Below are 22,843 nucleotides of genomic sequence, written 5' to 3'. Positions count from 1 at the left end.
GGGTCTTACTGAATTCCCTTGAGGTGATTACCCTCCTTCTCTCACTACTGACTTGAGATCCAAATGGGTGAGCGTTGAACAATGAGCCGTTCCATTCACGTTTAATAGAGAAATCCATGCCATAGGTTCTGTTTTCACTGCCTATTTTATATTTCCTCAGGATTTGGGAAAGGAAGAAAAAAGGGGGGGAACGGAGGTTTAATATGCCCTTAGAGTGTTGTGTCAAGCACTGTTTTAGGTTCATTCGTACATTATCACCTTTAATCTCGTGACTACCATGAGCGTAGGTGTTATTATTGCCACTTTATGATGAGAAAACTGAGGATCAGCAAACCCAAGGCTGTCCAACTGCTGACAGCTGGGGTTCAAGTGTGGGTCTCTGATTCCAAACCGCATTCCCTTTTTTTTTATTCTATCCTCCACTCCTTACAGTAAAAACCTCAAAAACCCTCCTTAAATTTTTAATATAAATGATTTATTTTTTAATCTGAGTAAGGTAATTTTAAAATTAGCCTAATTCACTGAAATATTAAATTCATCCCTGAAAGATTCTTGCTTCACGTCTTTTACAGGGTGTGATAAATAGTCATGAATAGGTGCGACCGGTATTGTTCTTTTAATTTCAACTCTGACTTTTCCCTTATCAAAGCATTCATAGAGCTCATTTTTATTTCTCATCTGAGAGTTCTCTGTGCATATGCCTTTTCAGACCTTTAAACTCTACTTGAAAGCAAACTTCTTGGCTTCACTTCTGTTAACTCCCGCAGCTAGCACAAAACATTTGTAGAAACTTGAAATGGGAAATTCTGCTATTCTGTTGGCACTTGATTTTAAGAATTTTGTAAGTGTTACCATAGTAAGTAATGCCTTGAAAGTCAATATTTTTTTAAAAGGTATGCTTTAGTTATTTTTCTGATCTCTTTATGTTTTTATGGTCTACCCACATTGGATAATTTTCTGCCTTTTCCATCCAGGAAAGCAGATGCTTATGGTTCTGAATGTATGCTCCCAGGGAATAAAATAGGACTGGGTTTTCATTGTGGAATGTGCCATACTGTATAACAAAAGTGACATTCCCGGTTATAGTATTTGTATAAAGACATCAAGAAAAAATAAATTCACAATAACAGCCCCTAAAGAATTGTTAAGAATTAGACAATATTTATATTATTCCCATATTGACAGTAACATTTTTTCCTGTTACCATATAATTGTAAAGGTTTGTGCTACTCAGTGAGTCAATAAAAACTCTGAACAGGAACTCTTTAGATGAGGCTCACTTGCTAAGCAGATTTTATAGCGAGGTCTGAAATGTTCATTACTTTCTTTGTAGTACACACAAACTATACTATTAGACAGAAAGTTAAAAAATAAATTACAAGCTTTAAACAAACAGCAGTTTTTCTTGAGTAATTTTTTTTGCTACAAAGAGTGCTTACATTTTAAAATTAGAACTATATTTACTTTTGATTCTAGCAAAATAAACCTGAGTTCAGTAACTCATGTTTGCAGGTTTGTAAAGACTGATCAAATCTTATTATTAAAGAAAACTAATCTAATACTTGACTAATTTAGTTATTTATTGGGGTGATTTTTCATTCTGATTTCCTAATATTTATGTGTGGAAAATAATATATGATAGATGAAAATTTCTGTAGAAAGTACTTGCATGAGTTATTGCAACTTTGCTTCAGGTTTTATACTGAAAAGTGAAAATAATCATGAAGATTTTCTACATTCGTAATTTTGAAAATATTAACAATTATATTATAGTAAATGATCTTTAAATATTACTTGCAATTGAATTAACCAAATGCATTTTATGTGAGATAATCCTGTTGCACTGATTAGCTTAGAACTGTAAATTCATTATACATACAAATATACTCAAAAATAAAATTATAGAATATGAAATAGAAATTAAAATGTTATCATTTTTACAACGATATAATTGTAATGGAAGTTTACTAGATATATTTGTTTTAAGCATGTAGTTCTTTGTCCTTTAAATCGAGACTCCAAAATCATTGCAAATGAAGCTGACTTTAAAAAATATTAAATGTCTGAAATTTCACATTTTAAATACAATCAGATGTAATGCAACTGAGTGAAATATTTCAATAGTAAATATTTTAAAAATTAAATTCCATCTTGGATTTTTAATGCTGCATAGTCAAAGGGTGTCTGTCGGTTAAAAAGGAAATTTTCAAACACCATTAAACTTTAAAACTCTAAGTATAATCTTTCAGGAAATAGTATGAATGGGGTCCCTGTTGATAGATTTAGTATCTTACTCCTTACTGCACATATGCATTGAATTAAAGGAACAGTAGCAGTACTATTTTACAGAGTTGACACTCTACCCTAAATATGCATATTTTGTCATTTTTTTGGTTTCTGCTTAAACAGAGGGACACCCTACTCTCCTATACTTTGGCTATTTTCCTCGAACTACTCTAACTGCTTTAATGTTTTACTATTATAATTTAGAAGCTCGATTTAAAATAGCATTCTGCTATTGTAGGGAGTGCCCTTAATTACAAAGTAGTGGTTTAAAATTCCTAGGATTTTTCTACAGTGGGGCTTTTCACTTAGATATATAGTTATCGTTGTCTTCTTGAAATTTCAAAAATCATGCTGTTCCTGGGGTTTAGATTTAGTCTGTTTTCTTTCTTGTTTGTTTGTTTAGCCTCTTTATTTTGAGAATGTTATAATAGGCTTCTTAAAACTCAGAAAGAAAAACATATATACCCATGGATGTATACACACAATAGTGTTTCTTCCACAGAAAATCTAATTTTTGATCTGTTTTGACCTGAAACTCCATCATTTCCCTTTCTCATATGTCATTTCATAGAGAACTTTTTTTCATAAGAATGTTATAAAAACATTTAGCATAATCACCAAAACATATTTAAGAAATTCTCTAGCAAAATAGCTATGATCAAAAACTTTCCATGAATAATTTGTAATTTAACTTTACTAAAAAAGTATACGAATAGTTTAATTTTGAGAAGCTCCAAACAAAGGTAAATGATTCATGTTCCTGTAGTGAGAAACCCATTATACTTTGGAATTGCCACAGAGACTAAGAAAACCACAATTCATCTTCTCAAATTATTTCAAGAGACACTTCAAATACTTGATTATGTTTTAGCTATTATGATACATTTGTGTTTATTTATTTTTATTTTTTGTCTTTTTAGGGCCACACCCATGGCACATGGAGTTTCCCAGGCCAGGGGTCAAATCTGAGCTGGAGCCACTGGCCTACACCACAGCCACAGCAATGCCATATCCGAGCTGCGGCTGCGACCTACACCACAGCTCACGGCAATGCCGGATCCTTAAACCACTGAGTGAGGCCAGGGATGGAACCTGCGTCCTCAAGGATGCTAGTCAGATTTCATTTCTGCTGAGCCACCATGGAAACTCCTACATTTGTATTTAAATCAAAACCAATTTTTTTATTCTTTGTAAATGGATGCTTCTCATTTAGTGGCACTTGTCTTGATGGAAATGATTTCTGGTTTGTAATGGAAGATATATTTGCATTTAGATTTGTAATGTGTAATGACTGCATTTCTGTGAACTTAGCTCTCCTAAAACAAAAGAATGTGTGAACCACTTTGTCACTTGGTAATGTTTTCCTTGGCCATCAGAAAAAATTAGTTAATACCTGCCACACAGTAAGCAATTGGATAGAAATGACAACCAGTATTTGGTTGGGAGCTTTTACATTTTCAACAAGTGACTGTGGTCCTTGCTCTCAGGAAACAAAAGGATGATGAACTCTCTAGAAATAAAGTGAAGAATTCTTTCATCATCAGATTGTTTGATAACTTAGGATTGCATTTCAAAAAACAATCAGAACATCCCAAAAATTTCAAAAAAAATTTGAAAAGCAAAGGGAAATTAATTAATAGTAGCCCATTTTTATTGTTTCATATTTTCTTGTTAATCTTTTTCTAATATAATAACAACATGGGAAAACTTATGTTAAGTCAAATGGCTGAAGGAGAAAAATTATGACAATTATGCTTAGCTCTAGTTCGATTCTTTATTTTAGATAGCTGAAAAACTAAATGTCATAATTTTTAACCAACCCTGAAGTGGTTTGTGAAAAAGCATAAGACTGAATAAAATGTTTACAAGAGTGTTACCAAATTTTGAAATATCTTGTTTAATTTTAAATATCTCCTTATCAGCACTTGAAGAGAAATGTCAAGGAAGCTGTAGTTTTACTGTTACAAGACAATTGTAGTTCTGATTAATTGGCCTTGAATGACTAACTCTCTTTAAACAATAGGGTCATTGCCAAATTTATTGACTGAAAGTCCATTTAGAGAATTGGAAATTACCTAGGCTATGTATTGAATTAATTACGAAATTTTAAATGAAACATCAAGAATCTACATGAATTGCTAAGCTTTTCTTTAAAAGTCTGTGCTTTCACTAATTGATTGCTTATTTTAATAGTCATTAAAAGTATTTAATATAGGAGTTACCGTCGTAGCTCAGTGGTTAACGAATCTGACTAGGAACCATGAGGTTGAGGGTTCAATTCCTGGCCTCGCTCAGTGGGTTAAGGATCCAGCATTGCTGTCAGCTGTGGTGTAGTTCGAAGATGTGTCTCGGATCCCGCGTTGCTGTGGCTCTGGCATAGGCCGGTGGCTACAGCTCCAATTAGACCCCTAGCCTGGGAACCTCCATAGGCCACAGGTGCGGCCCTAGAAAAGCCAAAAAAAAAAAAAAAAAAAAAATTTATATAGAACTTACCATTGATGTTAGAGGTCTTTTCTGATATTAAGTGTTTCTAATACTTATAAGATAGTGTCAAATATTAGTTTTAAATATTTATTTGTAGGGTAATTTAGTTAAAGTTTACATGAGGAACACAGAAACAAAAATACATGTTTTATCCATAGATGGCACTACACAGTACCAAGTGAAATAGACATTTTTTTTTTTTTTTTTGTCTTTTTAGGGCTGTACCTGTGGCATAAGGAGGTTCCCAGGTGAATCAGAGCTGTAGCCACCAGCCTATGCCACAGCCATAGCAACGCCAGATCCGAGCCACATCTGTGACCCACACCACAGCTCATGGTAACGCTGGATCCCCAACCCACTGAGTGAGGCCAGGGATTGAACCCACAATTGCATGGTTCCCAGTTGAATTTGTTTCCTCTCTAGCACTAACAACTGATTTCACTTGTTATTCAGTAGACAAAACTTTATTTATTTTTTTCTTTTCTCTTTCCCTTTTTTTTTTTAATAGATCTAGCTAAAACTAAAGATGTCACTACTGCGTAAAATAAACATTAAATTTAAAACATACAATCTCAAATCAGCTTGTGCGACCACCAGTGGAATAGCTATTATTTTAGAAGAACTATGGTTAATGGTGCACTGGAATTATTTCTTCCTTTGAGAAGAGTGTTCATAGCACATTAAATTAGGAACAAGTGATTTGGGGTTCTTTCTATTTTTCATGATCTCCTACAATAGGAGATCTGCTCCCAGGTCTCTTTATCAGGGAAAAGAGACATGGAACAGGTAACTACCATATATAAGTATTATAAAAGCTCTGTCAAGGATTTCCTGCATGGTGCAGTGGGATGGGTGACATCTTGGGAGTGCTGGGACAAGGATTTGATCCCCACCTGGCACAGTGGGTCAAACATCTGGAGTTGCTGCCACTGCAGCTTAGGTCATGACTGTGGCTTGGATCTGATCCCTGGCTCAGGAACTACATATGCCTCAGGGTGGCAAATAAAATAATATAAAATAAAATAAAATAGAATAAAATAAAATAAAGAGGGGAAAAATAAAGCTCTGTCAAAGCCAAATCTAATTTAGTCTGGGTTAATGTCTTCCATCAGGGAAGGAGGCTTTGCTGAGGGCATGAGATTTAAAACTCAGCCTTGAAAAATCTGTAGGGATGAAATGGAAGAAAGGTGTTAGGATGGAGAAAATGACATGTGTGAGGTCCAGAGCTGGGAATGGGCAGACTATTTTCTAGGAAACAATATTCTTTTTTCCATTATGGAAGATATTTTTGTGCGTGTCCTTCATGTAATCAGTGTTACGTTCTGCAGGAAACTTTCTGTTCTTATTAATTTTAATAGGTTTTTACATTTTGCTATAGCATTATAAATTTTTAGTGTTTTCTAAGTTTTCTCTTTAAAAAAAAAAAAGTCCCTTTCTCCTTACCTTTACCCAGACATTTATATGAAATATGTATTCTTTTACCAATGTTACATATGACAAATAGAGGTTGAGCAAGTTAAAGAAATTACTTATGGTTGCCCAGCTTATGGTATATAAAGGGCAGTTTATCCATGACAAAGGAAGAGTGTAATAGTTACTTTTCAGGGCTACCTTATTACTAATTAGGATACATATTAATTCCCCCCATATCAATGTGTTTTCAACGACTGTCAGAAAGAAGAAAGATCTAGATCACCATAACAGCTCATGAAAGTCTAATATACAGACACTCACACAGACAAACACACATGAGCAACACCCCAAGGCCTTCCATTTCCTAAAACTGGAGGTCAGTAAACTTCATTTCCTTATTTTAATTTAATTTGGAACTTAAGTTTCTAGAATTAAATTCATCAAGTTTCTCACAAACTGTCAATTCATTCATGCCTCTGTAGTATCCTTACACATAAACAAACAAAGCAATAATCCACACCTCAAATATCAAAACTAATGTTATTCTGTAATTACGTACAACTTCAAGTTAAAGACAAGGACAGACTTGTTCCAAAGTGAATCATGTTAGAATGAACTCATTTATTTCAACTTTCCAACTTGGGACTGAATATGCCAGCCAACCTGCATAATTCTGGATATTCTATTGCATTTTTAGGGCTTGCAAAGTATACGTTTGTTTCAAATGCCCTGTTTTCCTTAAGTAGGCATATCTTAGTCATATTCGTAAGTAATTGGAATAGTCAGTTCCAGTCATTAGTATCTAATGTCACCGCTTTGAAGGAGGTTGCATCCTGCACTTACTAATCCATAATATTCATGGCAAAAATCTCAGGAAGGGTTTAGTAAGACTGTCAACCAAGGATGATTCAAGTGATTTTAAAGAAAAAAATTTTGACAAGAATGCTAGAAATAAATTATCCAGCGTTAATAAAACCTCCAGGGAATAGGATGGTATTAGAGATTTAAAATAGAGAAAAACAAAACTGAAAAAAAAAAAAAAAAAAACCTGAAAATAATTCAGAAGAAAGAGTTGCCATTTGGTTTCTCTACCAAATAAGCTATTTTGTGGAAACTTTGCAACTCCGAATGTACTGTGGTTTGAGAGAAGGAAGGTAGCATTTTACTAGTTATTTATTCTGTGACTGCCTCATTCCAGCTAAAATATAATTCTTTGCATAACATGTTCTCTTTTACTTAAATCCCCACATGGAATTCATCAGACATGATAAAATACTGTACTTATTCCTCTTCAGATCTTGGAGAAAGAGAGGTCTACTTTAAAAGTATAACCAAAGCATACTTTCCTTTGCAGTTCTTTGATCTTGTACTTTTTGTCTACCTTTCCTAGAAGACTTTGAGTTTAGTAACAAATAAATATATTGCATGGAATGTAAAATGTTTTAATAAATTGGTTTAGAGTTTAATAAAAACAAATAAGAATTGCTTGCACTTAGGAGCAACATCTATTAATCAGCTGATGTTTATAGTACCTGCCACTTGGTGGGAGATGTAGGTGATCTGAAAGGTCCTTGACCTCCAGAAGGCTGGATAGATAAAGCATGTGATAAAAATAGAAAACGATGAAGTGCTAAAAACAGAGTGAGACAGAAGAGTTCAGTGAAGTCAAAGATTGGTATGTATTCACCCTAGACATGGGGTTGACTTAGAGCTTTAAGGCTAAATACTATTTAGAAAGCACCAAGGGGAGTGATTAGCTGAGGTAAAAGGAAATAATATGAATTAGGCACTGTTGTTGAATGAATATGTCACATTAAAGAGAAAGTAATTATATTAAGCCTAAGCAGATCAAAGTTTAGGTGTTGAGAAAAAAGTAACAGACTATAAAGATGGAAAAGTATGTTGCCTGAAATTTGGCAGGTCAAGAAAACAGGGGAAGAGTATAAATTTTGATTTTCTATTAAAGACGATAGAGATCCATTGTCAGTTCTTGAGAAGAAATAAAAAATACGTTTAAAATTATGTTTAACGATAGTCTTAGTTACAAATTAGAATAATAAAGAAGAGAAAGAATCAAAGATGATTTCGAATTAGATGAGGAGACACTATTGAGATTGTGAAGACTAATCTTACCTTTGGTGTTGAAGACAGTGTTGGAGCTTACATTCCATTCACAGATGTTGCTCACAGAGGAAATGTATTGTTCAGTTCTAAAGTAGAATCTTTAGTTTAATGTCTCCTCCGATGTTACATAGTTTCATAAGTGAACTGGTCACTTTTAACAGAAATATCAATTATTTCCTGCATGTTTACTGCCTGATTCTTGGATTCTTGGAACTGATAAAAGAACTAGGAGAATTTTGCAAAACAGAGACACATGGGCAATGTCTGGATAAGGCATATCAAACAAATATATAAGCCCATCTGTCTTTGTCCATCAACAAACCTACATCTTCAAGACTGAGTTTAAATATCATCTCTCCCTGAGTACTTAGCAAATATCTCCTAGAGAAGTGCCCACTTTTCATGAATTTCTTAATCCAATCATAATTTTTGTTATATTATTTTAATGGCTTCTAAGTGTTGGAGACCACTGAACAGCTGATCTCTGCAGAAGGCAAACATCTGCTGTTGCAGATTTCTAATGTACAGGGTCTCCTTCAAAGATAAAATAAGGGAGTTATGCATAAACTATGCTATTCTATAAGCAGCAGCACTATGCCCTATGCCCTAGAGGTATGCACCAGTGCTAATACTTTCCTTTGTTATTCACTAAGAGGTAGCTTTGTCTTTGTCACCGCCTTTGCCTGTTCCTGCTCACTAATCTACATAGGGCACCTTCCATAATAAAAGTCATGTGGGCTAAAGCCCAGCACCTTGGTTCTGCAAAACAGGGTGCCTTGTGGAACCCCACTTTCTAAATGTGAAAGAGTCTTGTGTGTTTTGTTATACCACTGTCCCTCTTCCAAGATTCCCCATTGCCCTGCAGTGCTGCAAACGGCATTTAAGTCTTGGTTTTGTAGTATTTTTATTCGTATCTCTATTGAATTTAACTTTTACTTATGATGTACTGTGGCATTATTCATTTTCTTTGATGATATGTGTCATTTAGAGTATAAGGACCTTGAAGATAAAGCAAGGACAAAGTCAAAAGATGTTTAATGAAATTACATTTATATGCTACTCTTGGTATGTGGTAGAAACACTACTATTCATAGAATGACTGAAATAGTAAATATTTTCCCATCTTCCGTAAGTACTAACGGTGCTCATATCACGAATATTCACAATAATGATTCCTTTTTAAAAGGGAATATCAGTGGGGAGTAATGAATGCTCTTTTGTTCAAAAGGTCACAATTTAAAAGTTAGAAAAAATAACAGACACCTGAGGGAAAAAATCTTTCTCCCATGTGTGAACATGTACATACACTCCCTGATAATATATGCTTGGTACTCGATAGTATGTGATTTTTTTTTAGTATAAAATATGTTATACTTTTTAAGAAATAGTAAAGTCAAATAGGCTGGGAGGTGCCCAAAATAAGGGGCCAGGAAGAGTAGAGCATAAAGAAGACCTGGAAGAGAAGGTCAATAGCAGGAAAGAATGTACATAATACAGTGTATGAGCTGCATTAGTGATTCACACATTAAGTGTGTTCTAAGTGGATGTAAAGCGATAGGTGTTCATGGGAAGAGAGCATCTCAGATACGGTAATGTCTTAGTAATCAAGGCACCAACTTCAATTAATTGCCTACACAAATGGGATATAATATTGCAGATAAGGTAAAAAGGTACATTTTCCCTAAACTATTCTTTTTTAAAATTTAAAATGGTTTGGGCATCTATAGTCTATTAGCAGATAGTCCAAGTCTTTGAACTCACAATATACATAAAATGCATAATATATTATCTAATGTTCTCAGAACCCAGTCTATGTTTCTAAACGAAACCATATGTGAGCAGCTGTCTCAGAGGAAGGAGAGGAGTTGTCCGGAATCCATGTCTTTTTTGTTTGACTTTTCCCTGGTACATATATCATGCTGAAAATTGTCAACATCCTGAGACTCTATGCGGGGAAATGGTAGAGGAGGAAACTAGCATTGATTGAGGAAGCACATGTGTAACAGGACTGGGTGAGACATTCATTTCATATTCTTTAGCCCATGCTAAATTCATAATAAACCTGTAACTATTGATGGTATGTGTCATTTAGAATATAAGTACCTTGAAGATAAAGCATTATTATCACCACTGTATAAGTGAAGAAACTGTGGCTTGGACAGAGGATGAAATACGCTTAAAGTCACCTGGCTAGTAAGTGGCACAGCTGGTATTCAGTGCCAGAGCCCCGGGCCCTTTCCTCTCCTCTGCATTGGCTTCATTCATGAAATGAAAACTGGTTGAAAAAAATGAAGTCCAATCATTATTTCCCCTATATCTTTACAGAGATTTTAGGTTTTAGATTTTTACTAAATATTTTGGAGGCTTGAGGATGAAGAAACACAGTTTCCAAACTGATGCTTAAAGCAAACCTGAACTGAATTGCCCTTAATTTTTTCTGAGGGAGTTCCTCAATGGCTCAGTGGGTCAAAGATCTTGTGTTGTCACTGTGGCAGCTCAGGTTACTGCTCTGGCGTGGATTCTCCCCTTGGCCCAGGAACTTCCACATGCCATGGATGCAGCCAAAAAAATTTTTTTTCTTTCTCAACCAAAGTTTCCAATGTTGAGTTTTTTTTTTGTTTTTTTTTTAACATCCAAAATATACTTTGCATTGTGGCAAAGTGTATGGGGTGTGAACTGAAGTCTGGCACTTGCCATCAGCCTCTACATGGAGCAACTGCATGAGCAACTGCAGCTGCAGACCTGCAGCACCCCCCTGAGTGGAGCTCAGGGTGCAGACCAGGAGTGAGGCCGTCTGTGCTCTGGGAAAACTGGAAGAACAGGCCTTCAAATAGATATTTTCAGGAGAGGATTTTATGAACCCAATTCTTGCATCTCCTCATATCCAGAAAAACACTAAAATCCATCAAAGATGACTAATGTCCATGACTAGTAATCACCTTCACGAGACCAGCCAAAAACTTCTGCAAAATGTGTGCATGGCTGTAGGGCCCTCCCCCTTCACCTTTATGACTTATATCATATCCCCCCCTTTCCTCTTTGGGGCAGCATCTGAAATACTGCCTCCCGGGCTGTCCTTAGTGGGCAAAGCAAAAGATGTCGAGGTCAGCAGTGAGAACAGCCACTCCCAAGGGTGGGCCCATGAGCCCTGAGGGAACTCAGGAAAGCCTATCAGAGGAGTGATTCCAGGAAGCCCAGACCTTTGTGTCTCCCCATCGAAAGGGTTTTCTGTGAATGTTCTGTCAATCTGGTTACCTATAAATCTTTTGTTCCTACTACCTCCCCATTGTTGCAAAAATTCGTTTTTCCTAGCTTCACCCCTCGCCTCCTCGGAGCAGTTTCTCAGGGCTACCTAAGGTGCTGCCTCCAGGGCTTAGGTCCTAATTTCACCCCAAATAAAACCTAACTCAACTTTCACGTTGCGTTTTTTTTTTTTTTTTTAGTCGACAGGGGTTAGCATAGGTGGTGACCATACAAAATTGAAAGCAAGTTATACTCAACTATAATAAATAAAATTAAAAAAAGAAAGCAAGTTGTATTGGATTATGTGTCATAGCAGGAATTAGCTGAAGATAATTTTTAACTTTCAAAGATCTAAAGCATTTACCAGAAGAGTGCTTGTTATGTAGTAGGTAATCAATACTTTTTTATAGCATATATGGATATCTTGTGATAGCAACATCAATTAATGACCTGGGCAGATTAGCAAATTTTAAATTCTCTCATTAGAAATATCAAAGTCTGGAGTTCCTGTTGTGGCTCAGCGGAAATGAATCTGACTAGCATCCACGTGGTCTTGCTCAGTGGGTTAAGAATCTGGCGTTGCCATGAGCTGTGGTGTAGGTCACAGATGCGGCTTGGATCTTGCATTGTTGTGGCTGTAGGGTAGGCTGGCAGCTACAGCTCCAACTTGACCCCTAGCCTGGGAACCTCCATGTGCTGTGGGTATGGCCCTAAAAAAAGACAAAACAGAACAAAACAAAAAAAAAGAAAGAAAGATTAAAGATTTAATTAAAGATTAAAGAAAGAAAATATCAAAGCAATGATGTTTTAGACTTCTTGTAGGTACCGTAAAATTAGTCAAAATACAATGAATCAAGCATATTCATATTTATTCTCCAGTGCTCAGCTTCTTGTGGTAAAGGTTTAAAGTACCGTGAGGTACTTTGCGTTGACCGATTCCATGGGAAATTGGAAGAAAAATATTGCAGTCATCTACGGAAACCCCGAACTCATAAAGCTTGTAGATCTGCCAGATGCCCTTCATGGAAAGCCAACAGATGGAAGCAGGTATGTAAGGTGTTTTATGACGATATATGCATTTTTGCCTTTAAAAAGAAAAATCTTAATTCATTCTGCATGCTTTAAATAACCTTGAAAGTTTTACTCCACTAAATGTGTTTTATTCTACTACACATTTTTTATACTATGCTCTGAATACTGTACAGTATTAACACATTTGCTAAATTCATAGTTAATAACAAATTAATCCTTTGATCTTTTTTTTGGTGTGGCTGTAAACTTTACAAGAAATTCTGTTACCGACTACTAAGGAGGCTACTGATGATTATAATATTATTCCAGGTGGTCTAACAGTAAAATATATATGATGAGGTATTTAGCAACTGCCTGTTTCCACTGAACTGAGGTTGCAACTTGGGAAATGGGACTGGTGCGTTCCACACAGATTGTAATTGGAGGCTGTTTAAAAGTTAAGGACATGACAGAACCGGGGAGCCCGGCCTGGTCAGAGGCCAGAGTGGACACATTTGGAGAGACTCAGCGAACGTGATAGCTGATACATAGAGGCCCAGGCTAAGACCTCAGTTTATAAAAGAAGGGTGACTGCTCCCTGCACCACTCAGGAAAGTAAGCTCCACACCCAAACCGGGGAAAGCAGACATTTGAATGTGCTTGCCAAGCAAAGACCAGCCAGGGAAAAGGCTACAAATGAAGCCAGTAATGTTGACGAGAATAATTTCCCAAGGCCTGACCTCAGGGGCGCTAGGTTTTCAGCACAGCTATCTGGCTGCTCCCAGCATTACCTCACCGTAGTTATACATTTCTTTCTTTCTCATTTTTAAAGTTTTATTGAAGTGTTGTTGATTTACAGTCTTGTGATCATTTCTGCTGTACAACAAAGTGACTCATGTTATACATGAATAAACACACCTATTATTTTTCAGATGATTTTCCCATATAGATTATCACAGAATATTAGGTAGAGTTCCCTGTGCTATACAGCAGGTCCCTGTTGGCCAGTCATTCCATATACCTCAGTATGCATAGGCCCATCCCAAACCCCCAGTCCATTCCACCTCCCCACCTGTCCCCTTTGGTAACTGTAAGTTTGTTTTCAAAGTCTGTGAGTCTTTTTCTGTTCTGCAAATAAGTTCATTGGTATCCTTTTTTTTAGATTCCACATATAAGTGATATGATATGATGTTTGTCTTTCTCTGTCTTAGTATGATAATCTTTAGGTCCAGATTTAGCCACTTCTTAAAGGACCTAGTCCTACAGTAGGAAAAAGAAACCCATCTTCAGCTGATGAAGCATCCTTTTCTCTGTCCGATGTTGGATCTATACCTGTTAGGAAGATAGGGGTTCAAACAGGAGCTAGAAGTGGGGTTCCCTAGGGCCCCTAAGTTTTCATCTTTACTCCTTGAAAAAGGCATGTTGGTGGAAGGGCACCAGCTTTTAAAGTGACAGTGTCAGTGCATCACTGTTTTTGAATAAAAAGCTCCCAAATTGAGTGAGCATCTCAGGTTTCTGTATAGAAGAGGCAACCTCTATCAAGTGTTAGGGTGCTGAGAATTGTGGAATGTGGCTCATGTCTGACTGAAAATTAGAAGCAAACATGTCTTTGTTTTCCACCTCAAAACAAAAAAGCAAATTATACACATATAATAAACAAATATATACACACACATATACATATATAAACATTTGCTTCTGCATCAAATATTGGTAAATGCAATTATTTCTTGTGTTTTAGCAGAGGTCATGATTCATGATTTAGAAGATTTCTGTTAACCTGTTTTATTTTTTTATTTTAAAATATTTTTTGCTTTTTAGGGCTGCACCTTCCCAGGCTAGGGGTTGAATCAGAGCTGCAGATGCCAGCCTACACCACAGCCACAGCAACACCAGATCTGAGCCGCTTCTGTGACCTACACCATAGCTCACAGCAACGCCAGATTCTTAACCCACTGAGCAAGGCCAGGGATTGAACCTGAGTCTTCATGGATACTAGTTGGGTTCCTTACCTCTGAGCCATGATGAGAACTTCCTAACCTATTTTATTTAATGAATGCCACTACTACTTACTAAATCATTCAAGAAAGAAATATTTGGCCCATCCTTTCTCCCCACAGTTAGCCACTCCCTAGCTTCTCTCAATTCCTTCAAAGTAACTCTTGAGTCTCCTTGGCAACCACTCCATTCTAGCTCATCATTCTTCTATGACCTAAAGTTGTATTTAGGAGGTAAGTCTAAAACCTAACCCATGCCTATTTCTTCAGCATTATCTCAGGACACGGACTCTTAGACACAATGGCTATCTTGTTCACTCTGCATCCGGCTTAGAATATTGCTAAATACTTCTTACTTTGAATACTGTGGTTTAGTTGCAAAAAAAGACTGGCCACCTCTTAATATGTATATTTGTCATATTGTGGTTTTGCTAAAAGTGAGGGTTTGCTTTACTTTAAAGATGTGTCAGGATAATGGCATAGTAGTTTTCTCCAAGAGGGAGAAATACTCTAAAGGCCCTGCACCCAGCATATGGCAGATACTTGCTCCTTCTGACATCAGGCAGGAGCTGCTGGGGACTGGGAGTGGAGATGGGGAGACTCTGCCTTTTGGCCACCAGGATCCTGTGCTGTCTTGCAGCTGCTGCAGCTGCTGTGGTTATTATTCATGAGGGACACTTCCTGACCCTTCCCTCCAGCCCCACAAAAATGAATCAATCAACGGTGCTAACAACTTGGCCTTGGCTCACCACCAAGTATGAAATTATATAAGATTCACTAAAGGAATGTATTTTCAGAGTTTCTAAGATACAGATATGAATATGCAAAGACTGTAAAAAACACAGATGCTTTTGTACAGAGTCGGATTTCTGCTCTTTGAATTGAATTTGAATTTCCTCGTCATAGAAATTAGCTTCAGACACCTACACAATCCTCGAATCTCTGCCAGAAACAAATGACCCCGTGTGAAGTCACTGGCTTTTGATTTATTCTATAAGAAGTACTCGCATGAAGTTAACAATTGCAGGTTGTCACTGCACTGCGTATAATAATATATTCAACAGAAGTGTAATTTCAGAGGTAGTTACGAAATAATCACCGGTTGCTACTTTGTTCTGACTGCATAAATGGTAACATTGCTTTAATATAATGGTTTGCCATAAAATAATTTTATTTTATTACTATTTTACCTTATACCTCCAATGGAAAGACTCATTTGGCAAATTGTGACCACAGAGGTACTCACATGAGTTTTCAAGTTAACATTCTTCATTTGTTATTTGACATCATTTTTTTAGTAATGCATTGTAACGACTGCTGCCAAACAGGAACATACATTGCTATATAGGGTCCTTTGTCCTTTGGATCCAGATGTATACATTTAGAGGCAAAGGAAATACTAAAATCATTTAAAAAGAAAAGAAAAACTCCTCATCTTATCCTTTCTGGAACCAAAACTTTTGTTTGTTTTTGTTTTCACTTAATTTTACCTGTTTTGAAGATACCAGCTTCACTTATAAATTTAAGTTTTTAAGGCCAGCCTGGTGTTAGATTCCTTATCACCCCAGGCCCCATCTGTTCAGTTCTGTGCCATCCTAACACAGTTTTTATGCTCAGAAAAAAAAAAAATTATCCAGAATCCTCACCTCCCCTTGGTCTTGGCAAACCTGCTGGACAGCTTACAAAGATACCTAAAGAATCTCATGCAAACCTATTGAATCTATAGCCACTTGATAGCAGTCACTTACTTGGTTCCTCTTTTTGGGGACTCATCATTTTCTTCCTAATATTTTAAGATCATAGCTGGAACCAAATGTCATAAGAGTTCCAAAATCACACACATCTACCAGCTAGTACCACCCTTTCCCAAAGCCCCTTGTCTGAAAAAAAGGGTTTTTTTGGAAGCTGTGTGCTACATGCTGGTATAGTTAAGTGATTTTATATTTCTCTTATTCCATATTTTCTATATTTCCAAAATACATATAAGCATCTCTATATTTGAGAACATCCTGATGTGTGTGTGTGTGTATATATATATATCTTTTATAATCTAAAAAGATAGTGATTCTTGGAGTTTCCATGTGGCTCAGCAAGTTAAGGATCTGGTGTTGTCACTTTGCTAGCTCACGACCTGCTGTGGCATAAGTTTGACCCCTGGCCTGGGAACTTCCACATGCTGTGGGTGCAGCCAAAAAAAAAAAAAAAAGACAGTAACTCTTAAGTCCTCATGGCCCCTTGGCCCCTGCCCAAGGATCCAGAGCCACTTCATCTTTCCACCCAGGTTGAGTCTTCCAGGAGGACAGGCTGGAGCCCAAGGATAGAGAGGATGTCTTTTGCTCTGGGACTGAGTGACTCTGCTTGTCAGTCTTTCCTAGCTAGTGCCTGAATACTGCTTTCTATTTCTAGGCTGCCTATTAACTCTTCCTTTATCATTTTTCTTGATGCTTAAGATGGTCTGCCTCTTCTCTGTTCAAATCTGAAATCACATCAGTTTACTCCGTTGCACTCTTACGTCTAAAAAAGTGAAAAACAAATATTACTTGTGTTTTCCCAAGTTGTAGTCTTTTTTTTTTTTTTTTTTTTTTTTTTTTTAGAGTAAGGTCCACAGTAGTAGCTACTCATGGTCTCAGTGGATTCTTCTAAACATGTGCTATGGTCAAAGGACTAGTAAGCCACTGTGGATTGTGGAGCCATAGAAAATTATATTTGTTTGACAGAACTTCTTTGCTAAGCTGTGTTTTATGAATTTTTTAAGGATTTTTTTTCAGGTTTAGAGATTGGAAATTTTGCAAATATAGTTTGTATTTCTGAAATTACTCCCCTTGAAAAGAGCCTTATTTTATAAGATAACCATTTTCACATGAGCTTCAGATGAGCTAAACCACGTTCCAACGTGATGTCCTAGATTGCTTAATACTGTGCCCTGTGCAAGACAAGTTATTATTGTCTCCATACAAAGGAGCCATGTATTTTTTTGTGAAAGCATTTCATAAGTTAGCAAAAGTCAACTGCTTAAGCATAAAAATCAAGGTCCATAAAAATAAGTATGTAGATATGTGTAATGTTCATCATACGTTAAAAAATACAAAAATCCTCTTCAAGTCAGTGATTGCCATTTATACACCCAAGATAGAAAACTAACTTTGAACGTGCCTTTAGAGTCAAAATCCTGCATGAATCTATTAGGTGAAGGAAGTTCTTGCTTTTGCGGGCTTTGAATTTTTAAAAAAATTCATGGTGAAACTACGTTCTGCAGATAAATATTTATTATTAGGGAAAAAGAAATCAGTGACTCTGGGAACCCTGCAGAAATAGAGATCTTTGTGAACCACCTGAGTTTTTATCCTCCTAATATCAGAGGTGGGAACAGCAATGAGGTCGCACCTACTCCTCAATATGAACTCCAGTCCCTTCTGGAATAACAGAGTATAAAGACCAAGCTCCCAAATTAAATAAACACCCCTCGATGTTCTCCAACTTTATTAATGTTGGCATCAGAGCTCTCGGTGGTGGTCAAGCTCTGCTGTTTTATGATCTGGCCTGTAGAGCTGAAAAAACCTCCTCTACCCCCAGAGGCAGCATGCTGAGAGCTCAAAGTCTGGCAAAGAAAGAAGTGGGCTTAAACCTGCTTCACCACTGACTCAAGGCAGCAGCTCAGGCAAATGACTTCACATCTCTGAGTCTCAGGCTCTCAGCCCTGGTACCTTCTTTGCAGAGCTGTTGTCAGGAGTAAATGTGTGGGAATTGTTCTTTGAAATTTTACAAATAGCACAAAATCTTTGTACAGATAAGAACAATGAGACCTGGAGAGGTTAAGAGAAGGTTACCAAAGTAAACTGTATGCTTATAGTTTCCCAATACTTGTCCATTGAAATACAATCAATGAAGTATATCCTATGAATCAATGAATAAGCAACTATTTGGATCCCCAAGCTGTAGTAGGGGCTATACTTTAAAGACGAACATAGCACACACTTGGAGATTATTGTTTCTTTTCTTTTCTTTTTTTTTTTTTTTTCTTTTTTTTGTTTTTTTAGGCCCGTACCTGCAGCATATAGAGGTTCCCAGGCGAGGGGTCAAATCGGAGCTGTAGCCCCTGGCCTACATCAAGCCACAGCAACTCACGATCTATACCACAGCTCAAGGCAATGCTGGATCCTTAACCCACTGAGCAAGACCAGGCATCGAACCTGCATCCTCATGGATACTAGTCAGATTTGGTTCTGCTGAGCCATGACGGGGCTCCAAGATTGTTGTTTCTTTGATGGAGATTAGGCATGCAGAGTTAGAATTTAAATATTTTTAAGCAGTGTGGTTATTAGAATAGTTAGATTGAGTGGTACGTTTTTATAGATAGGAAGTATGCTTAAGTCAGAAGAAAACTTTATCAATTCGGACAGAGAAATGGTCATAATTACTGTAAAGCTTGAATAGGTGTTGCAAAATAAAGAAAATCTATTTGTATATTTGTATAAATGCTCCAGACCAGACAATGTCAAAAATACTTCTTGCATGTGCTTTCTAGCCAATGTATGATATAATATCAGGTTATGTTGAAAAGAAACAAGAAAGTAGGTCATGACTCTATTTTGCAATTTTTACATAATTTGGTATTTGTGAATTAATTATTCAAATTGTTTGGGCTTCTTGGTAGTGCTCTGTGACCTGCGGCTCTGGACTTCAGCAAAGGGATGTGTATTGCAGACTGCGAGGCGTTGGTCGGGTGGCAGAAGAAAAGTGTGATCGCTCCACACGGCCTTATTTTCAGAGACAATGTTGGCATCAGGACTGCATACAGTACCAGTGGGTGGCAGGAGGGTGGCTCGATGTGAGTACTGAATGTTTGTTTATTTATTTTTTGGCTGTGCCCCTGGCATGCAGAAGTTCCCGGGCCAGGGATTGAACCTGGGCCACAGCAGCACCCCGAGCTGCTGCAGGGACAACACAGGATCCTTAACCAACTGAGCCACAGGAGAACTCCTGTATGTGAGTACTGACCAGTAAACATCCAAAGACAATGCTTCAATAAAAGAACGTGTTCTTCGTTTTGTCCTTGTGTTTCTAGTGTTCAACATCATGTAAGCAAAGAGAGACGCGTCGGCAGGTGAGGTGCGTGGATGCACGAAACCTTCAAGTGAACGAAAGTTTCTGTGATCCTTTAACCCGACCTCTTTCAATCAAACGGTGCGGAAATCCTCCCTGCAAGTATATTGTGGTAACAGGAGACTCATCGCAGGTAAGGCAAAGAAAGGACGTTGAGAATTTTCGCTCCTGGAAAATACAACTGGGTCTCAAATCTGACCCTGTTGAAACTGGTTCTGAATTTGAACATGGAAGCAAATAATGCTGTGCATATCCATCTAAGGAATAAAACTGCTGGCAGATGGACGGTGCAAGTAGAGTCCAAGTGACATGTAAGCTAAACTCTGGTGCAGTTCTGGAGTGCCAGGTGGTGGCAACTGTGAAACCAACTACCAGGAACAGTTTGGCATCTGTCCTTGCATAGTTGGCTGCTTAAATTTTTTTTCCTGGGAGTTCCCATTGTGGCTCAGTGGGTTATGAACCCAACTAGTATCCATAAGGATGATGCACTTTTGATACTTGGCCTCACTCAGTGGGTTAATGATCTGTTACTGTGAGCTGTGGTGTAAGTCACAGATGTGGCTTGGATCCCACGTTGCTGTGGCTGTGGCGTAGGGCAGCAGCTGCAGCTGATTCGACCTCTAGCCTAGGAACTTCCATATGCCATGGGTGTGGCCCTAAAAAGAAAAAAAAAGAGAAAAAAAAATCTTACGGTTTTATTGAGATATAGTGACACATGGCACTGTGTAAGTTTAAGATGTATGATAGATAGATGGATGGATAGATAGATAGATAGATAGATAGATAGATAGATAGATAATCTTCTTTATCTGTTCCTCTATTTATGGAAACTTAGCTTGCTTCCATACTTTGGATGTTGTAATTAATGCTACAGTGAATATTGGGGGGCATATATATTTTTAAATTAGTGTTTTTGTTTTCTTCAGGAAGATATCCAGAAGTGGACTTTTGTTGGATTATATGGTAGTTCTAGTTAGAGTTTCTGAGGAAACTCCATAATGTTTTCGCAGCGGCTGTACCAATTTATATCTCTACCAGCAGTGTAAGAGTGTTACCTTCTTTCCACATCTCAGCCAACACTATAATTGTTCTGATCATAGCCATTCTGACAAGAGTGAGGTGATATCATCGTTTTGAGTGAATTTCCTTGATGATCAGTAATAGCATTTTTTCATGTGTCTGTGAGCCATCTGAATGTCCTCCTTGGAAAAATACCTATTGGGTTCCTCTGCCTATTTTTTTAACTGAGTTGTTTGCTTTTTTGGATATTTAGTTGTGTGAGTTCTTTACATATTTTGGATATTAACTCCTTATCAGATATGTTATTTGCAAATATATTGTCTCATTCACTAGGCAATATATTTGCAAATAACATTTTGTTGACAGTCTCCTTTGCTGGGCAAAAGATTTTTATAGTGATGTGGTCGCATTTGTTTTCGCTTTTGCTGTCCTTGCCTAAGAAGATGTATACAAAAAAAAAAAAAATACTGCTAAGACTGGTGTGAAAGAACATATTACCTATATTTTCTTTCAGGAATTTTAAGTTTTCAAGCCTTACGTTTAAATTTTTAGTCATTTTGAGTTTATTTTTGTATATAGTGTAAGAAAGTCATCCGGTTTCACTTTTGCACATGTAGCTGTCCAATTTTCCCAACACCATTTATTGATGACACTGTTTTTTTCCTATTGCATATTCTTAGATTTTTTTTGGTAGATTAATTGAACATATAAGAATGGGTTTATTTCTGGGCTTTCTATTCTGTACCGTTCATCTACATGTCACTACCATACTGTTTTTGATTACTACAACTCTATAGCATAGATTGGAATAAAAAACCATCGTACCTACAGCTTTTTTGTTTTTTTCCGTAAGATTTCTTTGGCTATTCCAGGCCTTTTGTAGTTCCACTCAAATTTTAGAACTCTTTATTCTAGTTCTGTGAAAAATGCCATTGGTATTTTGATAGGGATTGCATTAAATCTATAGATTGCTTTGGGTTGTATGGACATTTTTTCCAGCACTCATATGGAAGTTCCCAGGCCAGGAATTGAATACAAGTGGATCCCTTTCTTTTTTTTTTTTCTTTCTTTTTTTTTTTTTTTTGGTCTTTCTGTCTTGTAGGGCTGCATTAGCGGCATATGGAGCTGTAGCGGCAGGCCTACCCTATAGCCACAGCAACGCAGGAGCCAAGCCTCCTCTGCAACCTACGCCACAGCTCATGGCAACCAATGCCAGATCCATAACCCACTGAGCGAGGCCAGAGATCAAACTCTGTCATTTATGCTAGTCGTGTTCGTTAACCACTGAGCCACGACGGGAACTCCAACGCTGGATCCTTTAACCTCTTGCACCAGGTTGGGAATCAAACCCATGCCTGCATAGTGATCCACGCTACTGCAAGTCAGATTCATAACCCACTGTGCAGCAGTAGGAACTCCAGTATGGGCATTTTAACAAAGTTAATGGTTCCAATCCATGAATGCAAATTATCTTTCTAATTTATTTGTGTACTCTTTGGTTTCTTTTGTCAGTATCTTACAGTTTGCAGAGTACAGGTTTTTCACTTCCTTGTTTAAATTTATTCCAGGCATTTTATTAATTTTGATGCAGTTGTAAACGGAATGGTTTTTAACAATTCTCTTTTTGATAGTTTGTTATTAGTGTATAGAAATGCAATAGATTTATGTATATTGATTTTGTATCCTATCACTAATAATTCATTTATTAGTTTTAACAGTTTTTGGTGAAGTGTTTAGAGTTTTCTATGTCTAATATCATGTCGATTGCAAATAGTGATGGTTTTGCTACTTCCTTTCCAGTTTGAATGGTTTTGTCTCTTTTTCTTATCTGACTGCTGTGGCTAGAAGACATCATGAATTTTACTTTGTTGACTACCCGAGAATTTTTATTCCTATATGTATTTTGAGCTTTGTTCTGGAATGCAATTATTTTGTCCATAAGCAGTTTAATCTCTTTTTGTCTAGCTCTTAAGATTTTTAATGTGAGACCTGTGCATTATTTAATCTAGGGTTAGCTATCCCCCTCTACTGTGGCAAGGCCCTTTTGAGCATTTTATCTATTACTGCATGCGTATAAGGTTTTCCAGTCTAAATGAAAGAAAAGACACAATACATCTGCGTGAGTGCCAGACACACTGATTTGTATGTCTTCTAATTCATTC

At 37.0% G+C, this 22,843-nt stretch overlaps 1 protein-coding gene across 12 annotated transcripts in view; it reads left to right on the top strand.

The window, feature by feature from the left end:
* Positions 1 to 22,843, top strand: part of ADAMTS20 (ADAM metallopeptidase with thrombospondin type 1 motif 20) — a 210,223-nt gene that overhangs the window by 151,497 nt on the left and 35,883 nt on the right. For 8 of the 12 annotated variants that reach the window (XM_085024338.1, XM_085024337.1, XM_085024341.1 and 5 more), the window contains 3 exon segments: positions 12,430 to 12,597; positions 19,213 to 19,386; positions 19,624 to 19,794. In XM_085024338.1, the coding sequence (XP_084880464.1) occupies positions 12,430 to 12,597; positions 19,213 to 19,386; positions 19,624 to 19,794 (513 nt within the window). 12 annotated transcript variants of the gene reach the window in all.

This window comes from Sus scrofa, chromosome 5 (assembly GCF_054392235.1).
Source record: "Sus scrofa isolate SSC_HxYL_T2T_F1_AM1 chromosome 5, Sscrofa_HxYL_maternal_Yorkshire_Landrace_v2.0, whole genome shotgun sequence".
Lineage (NCBI taxonomy): Eukaryota > Metazoa > Chordata > Mammalia > Artiodactyla > Suidae > Sus > Sus scrofa.
The sequence above is the reverse complement of the archived record's forward strand: the minus strand, read 5'-3'. Positions and strand labels throughout refer to the sequence as shown.